Source organism: Scyliorhinus canicula, chromosome 16 (genome assembly GCF_902713615.1).
Source record: "Scyliorhinus canicula chromosome 16, sScyCan1.1, whole genome shotgun sequence".
NCBI classification, from domain to species: domain Eukaryota; kingdom Metazoa; phylum Chordata; class Chondrichthyes; order Carcharhiniformes; family Scyliorhinidae; genus Scyliorhinus; species Scyliorhinus canicula.
The window spans coordinates 4644228-4657520 of NC_052161.1; the positions used below are offsets into that span (position 1 = coordinate 4644228).

General features: G+C 54.8%; 1 protein-coding gene across 7 annotated transcripts in view; it reads left to right on the forward strand.

Annotated features, from left to right (window-relative positions):
• Positions 1 to 13293, forward strand: part of prom2 (prominin 2) — a 185348-nt gene that overhangs the window by 84395 nt on the left and 87660 nt on the right. For all 7 annotated transcript variants that reach the window (XM_038821458.1, XM_038821457.1, XM_038821456.1 and 4 more), the window contains 2 exons: positions 8301 to 8506; positions 12005 to 12125. In XM_038821458.1, the coding sequence (XP_038677386.1) occupies positions 8301 to 8506; positions 12005 to 12125 (327 nt within the window). The remainder of the gene's footprint in view (positions 1 to 8300; positions 8507 to 12004; positions 12126 to 13293) is intronic.

A 13293-nucleotide genomic window follows, 5' to 3' on the forward strand; every position in this document is an offset into this window, starting at 1 on the left:
AGCCTGAGTTCACTAAGAGTTCATCAACGGGTAACAGGCTGGCTCTGAAGTAAGTCGATTAAAGCCTAGATTCATATCGGAAACACGTGTCTGGTGAATTGATGGTTCCATCAATTTAATCGACTTAAGAACAGTAAAGATCGATTATGGAATCGGCCCTCAAGCCTGGACGCCTGGAACTCGACCCGCAGGATGCAGAGGCTAAAGAAACCTTCTCCCACTGGATCCGGTGCTTCAAGGCCTACCTGGCAAAAGCGAGCACAGCCAAAACGACAGAGGATCAGAAGCTAAGTCTACTGCACGCGAGGGTGAGCCACAGAATCTCTACACAACTAAACTCGGCCGGTTCACATCTGCGGCGCTAGCAGTTCTCGATAAAATTTATGTAAGGCCTATTAATGAAGTTTACGCTCACCATGTGTTCACGACTCGCCGCCAGCGGCCTACAGAATCACTCGCCGAATTTCGAAGGGAACTCAATAATTTGTCCAATGACTGTAATTACCAAGCGGTTACCGCGGCTGAACACAGGGAATTGGCGGTATGCAATGTTTTTGTAGCGGGCCTCAGGTCTAACTATGTGCGCCGACTGCTGGAAAAGGGGGCCCAGGACTTAGAAACGACTGTGGAAGCTGCTACCACAATGGAGGTCTCCTTCCGCAGCCTTAACTCGTTCCCTGCGGACTCCGCGACCCAATCATGGGCCCCCGACCAGCGACTCCCCCAGGCCTGTGCTACGTGGCTGCCCAGCCACCATACTGCCCCAGCCAGCCACCATGCTGCTCCAGCCAGTCACTATGCTGCTCCAGCCAGCCACTATGCTGCCCCAGCCAGCCACTATGCTGCTCCAGCCAGCCACTATGCTGCTCCAGCCACTATGCTGCCCCAGCCAGCCACTATGCTGCTCCAGCCAGCCACTATGCTGCCCCAGCCAGCCACTATGCTGCTCCAGCCAGCCACTATGCTGCTCCAGCCAGCCACTATGCTGCTCCAGCCACTATGCTGCTCCAGCCAGCCACTATGCTGCTCCAGCCACTATGCTGCCCCAGCCAGCCACTATGCTGCCCCAGCCAGTCACTATGCTGCCCCAGCCAGCCACCATGCTGCTCCAGCCACCAGGCTGCTCCAGCCAGCCACCATGCTGCTCCAGCCACTATACTGCCCCAGCCAGCCACTATGCTGCTCCAGCCAGCCACTATGCTGCCCCAGCCAGCCACTATGCTGCTCCAGCCAGCCACTATGCTGCCCCAGCCACTATGCTGCCCCAGCCAGCCACCATGCTGCCCCAGCCAGCCACTATGCTGCTCCAGCCACTATGCTGCCCCAGCCAGCCACTATACTACTCCAGCCAGTCACTATGCTGCCCCAGCCAGCCACTATACTACTCCAGCCAGTCACTATGCTGCCCCAGCCACTAAGCTGCTCCAGCCACTATGCTGCCCCAGCCACTATGCTGCCCCAGCCAGCCACCATGCTGCCCCAGCCAGCCACCATGCTGCCCCAGCCAGCCACCATGCTGCCCCAGCCAGCCACCATGCTGCCCCAGCCAGCCACTATGCTGCCCCAGCCACTATGCTGCCCCAGCCACCATGCTGCCCCAGCCACTATGCTGCCCCAGCCAGCCACCATGCTGCCCCAGCCAGCCACCATGCTGCCCCAGCCAGCCACCATGCTGCCCCAGCCTGCCACCATGCTGCCCCAGCCACTATGCTGCCCCAGCCAGCCACCATGCTGCCCCAGCCACTATGCTGCCCCAGCCAGCCACCATGCTGCCCCAGCCAGCCACCATGCTGCCCCAGCCAGCCACCATGCTGCCCCAGCCAGCCACTATGCTGCCCCAGCCACTATGCTGCCCCAGCCACCATGCTGCCCCAGCCACTATGCTGCCCCAGCCAGCCACCATGCTGCCCCAGCCAGCCACCATGCTGCCCCAGCCAGCCACCATGCTGCCCCAGCCTGCCACCATGCTGCCCCAGTCACTATGCTGCCCCAGCCAGCCACCATGCTGCCCCAGCCAGCCACCATGCTGCCCCAGCCTGCCACCATGCTGCCCCAGTCACTATGCTGCCCCAGCCAGCCACCATGCTGCCCCAGCCACTATGCTGCCCCAGCCAGCCACCATGCTGCCCCAGCCACTATGCTGCCCCAGCCAGCCACTATGCTGCCCCAGCCTGCCACCATGCTGCCCCAGCCACTATGCTGCCCCAGCCAGCCACCATGCTGCCCCAGCCAGCCACCATGCTGCCCCAGCCTGCCACCATGCTGCCCCAGCCAGCCACTATGCTGCCCCAGCCAGCCACCATGCTGCCCCAGCCACTATGCTGCCCCAGCCACCATGCTGCCCCAGCCAGCCACTATACTACTCCAGCCAGTCACTATGCTGCCCCAGCCAGCCACCATGCTGCCCCAGCCAGCCACCATGCTGCCCCAGCCAGCCACTATACTACTCCAGCCAGTCACTATGCTGCTCCAGCCTGCCACTATGCTGCTCCAGCCACTATGCTGCCCCAGCCACTATGCTGCCCCAGCCACTATGCTGCTCCAGCCTGCCACTATGCTGCTCCAGCCAGCCACCATGCTGCCCCAGCCAGCCACTATACTACTCCAGCCAGTCACTATGCTGCTCCAGCCAGCCACTATGCTGCTCCAGCCAGCCATTTCTGCGGCCAGAACCAGCACCCGTGGCAGCACTGCCCGGCCCGCAACGCAACCTGCAGCAGTTGCGGGCGGAAAGGCCACTACGCGAGAGTGTGCCTCGCTAAAAGGGGCCCCAGCCTCCAACTCCCCAGCTACTCTAAATAATCGCTCCCCTCACTCGCAGGCCCGCGGGGCCCGAAACGCTGCGGCCTATGCCCTGACTCTGCCCCCTCCAGCCACGTGCGATCCATGGGGGCCGCCATCTTGGAAAACCTCCACCACGCGGCCAGCCACGTGCGACTCATGGGGGCCGCCATCTTGGACGCAATCTTCCTCGCCGCCCGCCACGTGCGATCCATGGGCCCGACGGCATATCCGCGCTCGGACAACTCTGCGGAAGAATTCAAATTCGACTATGAACTCAGAGGGCAGTCATCACGGGGCCACTCCAGCACAGCTGATCGAGCCGCCGACCCGCAACTCAGCGCGGTCACCCTGGACCAATCACGCCCGCAGCATCTGCGAAACTCGATGGCAGAGGTCCATATCAACGGGTACAAAACGCCATGCCTCTTTGACTCCGGGAGTACGGAGAGCTTCATACACCCAGACCTGGTAAGACGCTGTTCGCTCCCCATTTTCCCCGTGCAGCAAACTATCTCGCTCGCATCAGGCTCCCATTCGGTCCAGATCCAGGGGCGCACTGCCGCGACACTCACAATCCGAGGCGCTAGCTACTCGAAATTCAAACTCTACATTTTGCCCGAACTCTGCGCGCCACTCTTATTAGGCCTAGACTTTCAATGCAACCTCAAGAGCCTCACCCTCAGCTTCGGAGGGCCCCTGCCCCCACTCACGATCTGCAGCCTCGCTACGCTGCGAATTCCCCCCCTCCTCTCTTTGCCAATCTCACTAAGGACTGTAAACCCGTAGCCACTCGTAGCAGGCGGTACAGCCTGCAGGATAGGGTATTTATCAGAGCAGAGGTCCGAAGGCTTCTCAGTGAGGGGATTATAGAGGCCAGCAACAGTCCCTGGAGAGCTCAGGTGTTGGTCGTTAAGACCGGGGGAAAATTCCGCATGGTTGTCGACTACAGTCAGACCATAAATAGATTTACGCTCCTCAGCGTGTATCCCCTCCCCGGGATTGCAGACATGGTAATCCAGATTGCCCAGTACCGGCTCTTTTCCACGGTGGATCTGAAGTCTGCATACCACCAGCTCCCAATCCGCCCGGAGGACCGCCACTACACGGCATTCGAGGCCGATGGCCGCCTCCTCCATTTCCTCCGGGTCCCCTTCGGCGTCACTAATAGGGTCTCGGTGTTCCAATGAGCAATGGACCGAATGGTGGACCAGTACGGGCTGCGGGCCACGTTTCCGTACTTGGACAATGTCACCATCTGCGGCTATGACCAGCAGGACCACGACGCCAACCTCCACCGTTTTCTCCAGACGTTACAGAAACTGAATCTCACATATAACAAGGAGAAATGCGTTTTCCGCACAACCAGACTAGCCATCCTCAGCTATGTCGTAGAAAACGGAGTCCTGGGTCCAGACCCGGACCGTATGCACTCTTAGCACTCACCCTCCCCCATTGCCCCAAGGCCCTCAAACGGTGCTTAGGCTTCTTCTCCTACTACGCCCAGTGGGTCCCTCAATATGCGGACAAAGCCCGTCCACTCTTTAGGGCCACACACACGATTTGCCCTGTCAGCCGAGGCACGCCAGGCCTTCGAAGGCATCAAGGAGGACATCGGCAAAGCGGTCATGCGGGCGGTGGATGAATCCACCCCATTTCAGGTAGAGAGCGACGCCTCAGAGGTAGCTCCAGCAGCCACGTTAAATCAGGCAGGAAGGCCAGTTGCATTTTTCTCCCGTACCCTCTCCGTTTCAGAACTCCGACACTCTTCAGTAGAGAAAGAAGCACAAGCCATTGTGGAGGCTATCCATCACTGGAGGCACTACCTCGCAGGTAGGAGGTTCACCCTCATCACCGACCAAAGATCGGTTGCCTTCATGTTCGACAACTCGCAAAGGGGCAAAATTAAAAACGACAAAATTCTGAGGTGGAGGATCGAACTCTCCACCTACAATTACGATATCAAATATCGACCCGGAAGCTCAACGAGCCTCCGGATGCCCTATCCCGCCAGACATGCGCCAGCGCGCAGATCGACCGATCAAAAGTCATCCACACTGACCTCTGCCACCCGGGGGTCACCCGGCTCGCCCACTACATCAGGGCCCGAAACCTGCCTTTCTCCAACGAGGAGGTAAAAGCGGTCACCAGGGACTTCCCGATCTGTGCGGAGTGCAAACCGCACTTCTATAGACCAGACAGGGCCCACCTGGTCAAGGCTTCTAGGCCCTTTGAACGCCTCGCGATTGATTTCAAAGGGCCACTCCCCTCAACTAACAAGAACGTTTACTTTTTAAACGTTGTAGACGAGTTCTCCCGTTTCCCATTCGCTATCCCGTGCCCCGACATGACCTCCCACACAGTCATTAGCTCAGTACCTGCGTCAGTACCTGCTCGACAAGGGCATTGCCTCGAGCAGGACTACCAGCTACAACCCCATTGGGAACGGGCAGGTGGAAAGGGAGAACGCGACGGTCTGGAAGACCGTCCTACTGACCCTCCGATCTAGAAAGCTCCAAGTCTCCCAGTGGCAGGAAGTCCTCCCAGACGCGCTTCACACTATTAGGTCCCTTTTGTGTACGGCGACCAACCAGACCCCTCACGAGAGGCTCTTCATATTTTCCAGGGGCACTACCACGGGGGTCTCACTTCCGGCATGGCTGAGGACGCCGGGCCCCGTACTCCTGAGGAAACACATCAGAGCGCACAAAACCGGCCCCCTTGTTGAGAAGGTGCGCCTGCTGCACTCCAACCCCCAGTACGGCTTCGTCGAGTTCCCTGACGGCCGTCAGGACACTGTATCCCTCTGGGAACTGGCACCCGCCGGATCCAGCGCCCCCCCTACCCTCACAGAAGGATCTCTCGCCCTACACCCCATACTGCCGCCCCCTTGCGCTCCCGAGCCCACGAGCTCGCTCCACCAGTTCCGCGCACCCTCGCCGGCCAGCCCCCAGCGCCCCCAGTCCCCGGTCGAACCAGGAGAGTATGAAGCTCGGACACAACCCTCCCTGGAGTCCGCCATCGTACCCCAGCACACAACACCCATCCAGCCACCGCAAGAGGCTGCAACCCCAGTGCTCCGCAGATCACAATGGACAATACGACTACCGGACAGACTGATGTTGTAGGCCACCACCCCCGCCGGACTTGATTTTTTTGCAGGGGGTGAATGTGGTGAATGTAATATATGTATGTATATATGATAATTCACACTGTCTTTGTAAGCGCAGTAGCGCTATCCTACCACTAGGGGAAGTAGCTCTGAGAGTACTCAGGAACTTGTACTGGGCTCCACCCTTGGCTCCGCCCACAACCCCTCCCCCTAGTGCTGCTGTATAAATACCCTTGTCCAGAGTCAGCCTGAGTTCACTAAGTGTTCATCAACGGGTAACAGGCTGGCTCTGAAGTAAGTCGATTAAAGCCTAGATTCATATAGGAAACACGTGTCTGGTGAATTGATGGTTCCATCACTGGGTATGTCCTGTCTCACCGGCAGGACAGAACCACCAGAGGTGGCGGCACAGTGGGATACAGTCGGGAGGGAGTTGCCCTGGGAGTCCTCATCATCGACTCCGGACCCCATGAAGTCTCATAGCTTCAGGTTAAACATGGGCAAGGAAACCTCCTGCTGGTTACCACGTACCGGCCACCATCAGCTGATGAATCAGTTCTCCTCCATGTTGAACACCACTTGGAGGAAGCACTGAGGGTAGCAAAGGCGCAGGATATTCTCTGGGTGAGAGACTTCAATGTCCATCATCAAGAATGGTAGCACCCACAGACCGAGCTGGCCGGGTCCCAAAGGGCATCGCTGCTAGACTGGGACTGCGGCAGGTGGTGAGGGAAACATACTTTTCCTCATCCTCAACAACCTGCCTGCTGCAGATGCATCTGTCCATGCCAGTATCGGTAGAAGTGACCATCACACAGTACTTGTGGAGACAAAGTCCTATCTTCACATTGAGGATACCCTCCGTCGCGTTATGTGACTACCACCGTGCTAAATGTGAGAGACTTCAAACAGATCCAGCAACTCCAGGCTGGGCATCCATGAGGCTGTGGGTCATCAACAGCAGCAGAATTGAACTCAACCACAATCTGTAACCTCATGGCCCGGCATATCCCCCACTCTACCATTACCCCCCAGCCAGGGGATCAACCCTGGTTCAATGAAGAGAGCAGGACAGCATGCCAGGAGCAACACCAGGCACGCCGAGAAATGAGGTGTCAACCTGGTGAAGCTACAACACACGACTACTTGTGCCAAAGAGCATTAGCAGCACGTGATAGACATTGCAAGTAATAGCAAGTAAGGCATCCCACAATGAACGCATCAGATCTAAGCTCTGCAGTCCTGCCACGTCCAGCCGTGAATGGTGGTGGACAATTAAACAACTCACTGGAGGAGGAGGCTCCACAAATATCCCCATCCTCAATGATGGAAGAGCCCAGCACATCTGTGCAAAAGACAAGGCTGAATAATCTTCAGCCAGAAGTGCCGAGTGGATGATCCATCTCGGTCTTCTCCGGAGGTCCTGAACATCACAAATGTCAGTCTTCAGCCAATACGATTCACTCCCACATGATATCAAGAAATGGCCGAAAGCACTGGATCTTATGGTGACAGCTTCCTCTTCACAAACACCATCAGAAACAATAGGCCCATTAGAACACTCTAACTCAGGGACATCTCGGTGCATCAAATGGTCATTAAACACCTAGGGCAGCCCAGTAGCACAGTAGTTAGCATAATTGCTTCACAGCTCCAGGGTTCCAGGTTCGATTCCCAGCTGGGTCACTGTCTGTGCGGAGTCTGCACGTTCTCCCCGTGTCTGCGTGGGTTTCCACCGGGTGCTCCGGTTTCCTCCCACAGTCCAAAGACATGCAGGGTAGGTGGATTGGCCATGCTAAATTGCCCTGAGTGCCCAAAAATTGCCCTTAGAGTTGGTTGAGTGGGGTAACTGGGTTATGGGGATAGGGTGGTGTGGGGCTCGGAAGGGTGCGCTTTCCAAGAGCCGGTGCAGACTTGATGGGCCGAATGGCCTCCTTCTGCACTGTAAATTCTATGATTCTATGGCCTGCCTAACACAGTTTCAACTTTGAAGCAATTTAAATATACACTACTGTGAGAAGTGATAAGAGGTTAATTAATGCAACAATTGCTGTTGTAATCAGAATAATGCCACATTTCAAAGCCTGTAGACTGTGCAATGTACTGAAAGAATTGAGGAATTCCATAGTGCGGAGGTTCTTAAAAAGAATGAATGAGGGTAGACATACACTGGGTTTAAACTCAATCCTGGGCAGGAACAATCACGAAAAGTCAGTTTTACACTCCGACCACTTTGTTTCCCTGTGAATCAAATTGTAAAGAAAATTGGGCAGGATGTTAAACAAGTTGAAGATTCTCAATGACTTGCTGTGAATCACTGGCAAACAACAATCTGACTCCCAGCGAATCCTCCGCTTCCAGTGCCAGGGCAAACAAATAATTCCGTTTATATACTCATCCGTTCCAGATTTTGAGGTATGAAGTTGGCTTCATCGTGTGTGCGGGCATTGGACTCCTCTTCTTCATCCTCATGCCCTTGGTTGGTATTTTCTTCTGCTGCTGTCGGTGCTGTGGGAACTGTGGAGGGGCGATGTACCAGGAGCAGACTGAATCGATCAACTGCAAGAGGAAGACCCTGGCAGCCATCTTATTCTTGGTTACAACAGTGATGCTGTGAGTGTTGTTTAGCTATTCCTGAACTTTCAGAAATCTTCATCAGAATGTGTCCTCTTTCTAACTTGTCAGGGTTACATACAGAGTAAAGCTCCCTCTACACTGTCCCCATCAAACACTCCCAGGACAGGTACAGCACGGGGTTAGATACAGAGTAAAGCTCACTCAACACTGTCCCCACCAAACACTCCCAGGACAGGTACAGCACGGGGTTAGATACAGAGTAAAGCTCCCTCTACACTGTCCCCATCAAACACTCCCAGGACAGGTACAGCACGGGATTAGATACAGAGTAAAGCTCCCTCTACACTGTCCCCATCAAACACTCCCAGGACAGGTACAGCACGGGGTTAGATACAGAATAAAGCTCCCTCTACACTGTCCCCATCAAACACTCCCAGGACAGGTACAGCACGGGGTTAGATACAGAGTAAAGCTCCCTCTACACTGTCCCCATCAAACACTCCCAGGACAGGTACAGACGGGGTTAGATTCAGAGTAAAGCTCCCTCTACATTGTCCCCATCAAACACTCCCAGGACAGGTACAGCACGGGGTTAGATACAGAGTAATGCTCCCTCTACACTGTCCCCATCAAACACTCCCAGGACAGGTACAGACGGGGTTAGATACAGAGTAAAGCTCCCTCTACACTGTCCCCATCAAACACTCCCAGGACAGGTACAGCACGGGGTTAGATACAGAGTAAAGCTCCCTCTACACTGTCCCCGTCAAACACTCCCAGGACAGGTACAGCACGGGGTTAGATACAGAGTAAAGCTCCCTCTACAGTGTCCCCATCAAACACTCCCAGGACAGGTACAGCACAGGGTTAGATACAGAGTAAAGCTCCCTCTACACTGTCCCATCAAACACTCCCAGGACAGGTACAGCACGGGGTTAGATACAGAGTAAAGCTCCCTCTACACTGTCCCATCAAACACTCCCAGGACAGGTACAGCAAGGGGTTAGATACAGAGTAAAGCTCCCTCTACACTGTCCACATCAAACACTCCCAGGACAGGTACAGCAGGGGGTTCAATACAAGTTAAAGCTCCCTCTACACTATCATAAGGCCATAGACATAGGAGTTGAATTATGTCACTCGGCCTATCGAGTCTGCCCCGCTATTGTAATAACACTGTTTGTAATAGTTAATTGTCAGTGACAGAGAGGTTGACTGAAGGCAATTAACTAGGGTACTTAGACTGATTAGAATGGACATGTATTTTATCACAAACATTCATCAAAACAGGTTACAGCGAATAAACTTCCCAAGAAACATATTTCCCAACAATCGACTATACAGTCTGTACAGATTTCCCCCTTTTTCACCCCTCCCTCTTCCCCTACAATGAACAGCTCCTCAAACACGGTCACAAACATCCCCCACCTTTCCTCAAGAGCCCCTTAACTCATACTTTATTTTTGTTAATCGCAGGAAGTCATACAGGTCACCCAACTAAGCCGCTTCCCCAGGTGGCGATGCCGACCGCCACTCCAGCAAAATCCGCCGTCAGGCAATCAGAGAGGTGAAGGCCAAGACATCGGCCTTCCTCCTCTCCATGAGCTCCGGCTTCTCTGAAACGCCAAATATCACCACCAAAGGGTCCGGGTCCACTCCCTCCTCCACTATCCTGGCTAAGACCTCGAACACTCCCGCCCAGAATCTTCCCAATTTTTCTCAACTCCAAAACATGTGCGCATGATTCGCTGACCCCCGCCCACACCTTTCACACTCATCTGTTAACCCCTGGAAGAACCCACTCATTCTCACCCGAGTCATATGCACCCTGTGCACCACCTTGAACTGTATCAGGCTCATCCCTGCACAAGAGGAGGCCCCGTTTACCCTAGGCAGTGCCTCACTCCATACTCCCCAACTGATCTCCATTCCCAACCCCGCTTCCCATTTCGCCTTGATTTTCACCACCCGCTCGCCTCCCTGCTCCCCCAGCCACTTATATATATCCCCAAATCTTCCCTCCCCTTTCACATCCAGAAGCAGCAGTCGCTCCAGCAGGGTGTATCCAGGCAACCTAGGGAACCCCCTCCAGATCTTTCGCGCAAAGTCCCTAACCTGCAGATACCTAAACTCACTACCCCTCAGCAGCTCTACCCTCTCCCTGAGCTCCTCCAGACTGGCGAACCATTTCTCCAAATACAGATTCCTCACCTTGACCAGCCTCCACCTCCTGTATACACTATCCACCCCCCCCCCCCCCCCCCCCCCCCCGGGCTCAAACCAATGATTCTCGCACAGCAGTGTTAGCACAGACATCCCTTCCACCCTAAAATGCCTCCTCAACTGATTCCATATCTTCACTGTGGAGCCTACTCGGAGCCATTGAGGGTAACGTGTTGTAATTGTCCAAATACAGCAACTTAAACATCATTAAATGCATGTGGAGTCTGAGTCAGATGAGGAGATCCTGGGCGCGATTGGTGCGAAACGGGTGCTGGAACTACTGATTCCGGCCCCCACAGGGGCCAGCACAGCGCTGGAGCGGTTCACGCTGCTCAAGCCTCCCTTCCCGGCGCCAAATGGGCGCCGTGCCAACCCGCGCATGCGCTGTTGAACCGCACCAGCCTGTGCATGCGCTGTTGAACCGCACCAGCCCGCGCATGCGCAGTAGGGCCGCGCCAACCCGCGCATGCGCTGGGGACTTTTTCAGCACTCCGGCCCCGACGGGGGTTCTGGGGCCGGAAGCAGAACAAAGTAGGCCCGGGGGGGGAGAGGCCAGCCCTGCGATCGGTGAGGCCCCGATCACGGGCCAGACCCCATCGGAGGCCCCCCCCCACTGGTGAAGGAGCGCTTTCCCCCGCCCCACAGGCCGGCCACCGACCCTTCGCGCAGAGTTCCCGCCGGCAGCGACCAGGGGTGGACGGCGCCGGTGTGACTCTGCCGTTTCCGCGCGGCAGCTCGGCCCATCCGGGCTGGAGAATCGGCGGCCCGGCCGCGGACAGAGGCCCGCGACTGGCCCCGCCCCAAATGCGCCAGCGCAAATGGCGCCGATTCTCCGCACCTCGGAGAATCGCGCGCCGGATTCGGGGCGGCGTGGCACGGTTGCAGCGATTCCCCGGCCTGGCGCGGTGCTGGGAGAATCGCGTGCCGGATTCGGGGCGGCGTGGCACGGTTGCAGCGATTCCCCGGCCTGGCGCGGTGCTGGGAGAATCGCGCCCCTTGTTTTCAAAAAATGGAGCAGCATAACTTGAACACACTTTGGGACTTTTGATTGAAGCTACACATCTCCCCCTTGTCTGACTTACTGTACCATTTGCAGATCAATAACATTGAGTGTCATTTGCCTCACCTTTATTGTGACAGCAAAAATTGGCCCAATATGTTATTGCTCAGCAAATGAAGTATTAAAATAATCTCTAAAGTACTTTTGGGTGCCCTGGTATTGTGAAAAGTGATGATATAAAAGCAGAGGCTTTTGAAAATGGTGAAACAATGACACTTTGTTTTTTGTTCCTCCAACCCTCCCACAAACAGAGCGGGAAGTGTCTGCATGTTCGTCAGCAATGAGAAGACGACAGAATCGTTACAGGACAATGGCACCTTGCTTAGAATCCCCTCGGAAAACCTGAAGATTTACCTCCGTGCCATCCTAACTGTAAATATTTATTCTGCTCTAATGGTTCAGCCTATGACAGCGTCATCCAGCGCTGATACTTCGCCTGAAATTCCTTCCTAAACATTAACCCACTTTGACGTAAAGCTGTTTCTTTTTTGATTCACTATCTAATTTCCATGCACATTACCAACTGCCACAGAATTATAGAAATGTACAGTTCAACAGGAGGCCATTCGCGCTCTTTGAGGGATCTAATTAGTCCCTGCTCTTAACACAATACCTGTAAACCATTCCTCGAAATGTCCTTTATCTCGTTCCCCTTTGAAGGTGATGATTGAATTTGCTTCCACCACCCTTTCAGACAGGGTGATCTGCAACAACTCTGCACAAAAAGAAATTCTCTTCTTCCATCTGGGTCTTTTGTTATTTCTCTTCAATCTGTGCCCTCTGCTCACTGACCTCACTGTCAGCAGGGATAGGGAGCATGGATTTGTTTAGGGAAGGTCGTATTTGACAAATGTAATACATTTGTTTGAGGAGGTAACCAGGAGTGTAGATGATGTTAATGCATTTGTGACTTTAGCAAGGCCTTTGATAAGGTCCTTCATGGCAGACTGGTTAAGAAAGTAAAGGCCCACAGGATCCAAGACAGAGAGGCACATTGGATCCGGAAGTGGCCGAGAGGCAGGAAGCAGAGGGTGATGGTAGAGGGATGTTTTTGTGACTGGGGTTCCGCAGGGCTCGGATCTGGAGCTCTTGCTATTTGTGGTGTACATTAATGATTTGGGCTGAAATGTAGGGGGTGTGATCAAGAAGTTTGCAGTTGACAGGAAAATTGGCAGGATGGTAATTAGCGAGGAGGACAACCATAGACTGTAGTAGGATATCAATGGACTGATGCACAGAGTGGAAATTTAACCGGAAAAGTGTGAGCTAATGCACAGGGCAGGGCTAACAAGGCGCAGGATTACATTGGGAATGGTAGGAGCCTGGAAAGTACTGAAGAACAGAGGGACCTTGCAGTGCATACCCACAGACCCCTGAAGGTGGCAGGACAGGTACATAAGGCAGTGAAGTAGGCACAAGGGATACTTGCCTTTCTTAACCGAGGAATAGAATACAATAGCAGGGAGGTCAAGCTGGAACTGCATAAAATGCTGGTTAGGCCACAACTGGAGTAGTGGGTGTCACCTTGTAGGAAGGATGT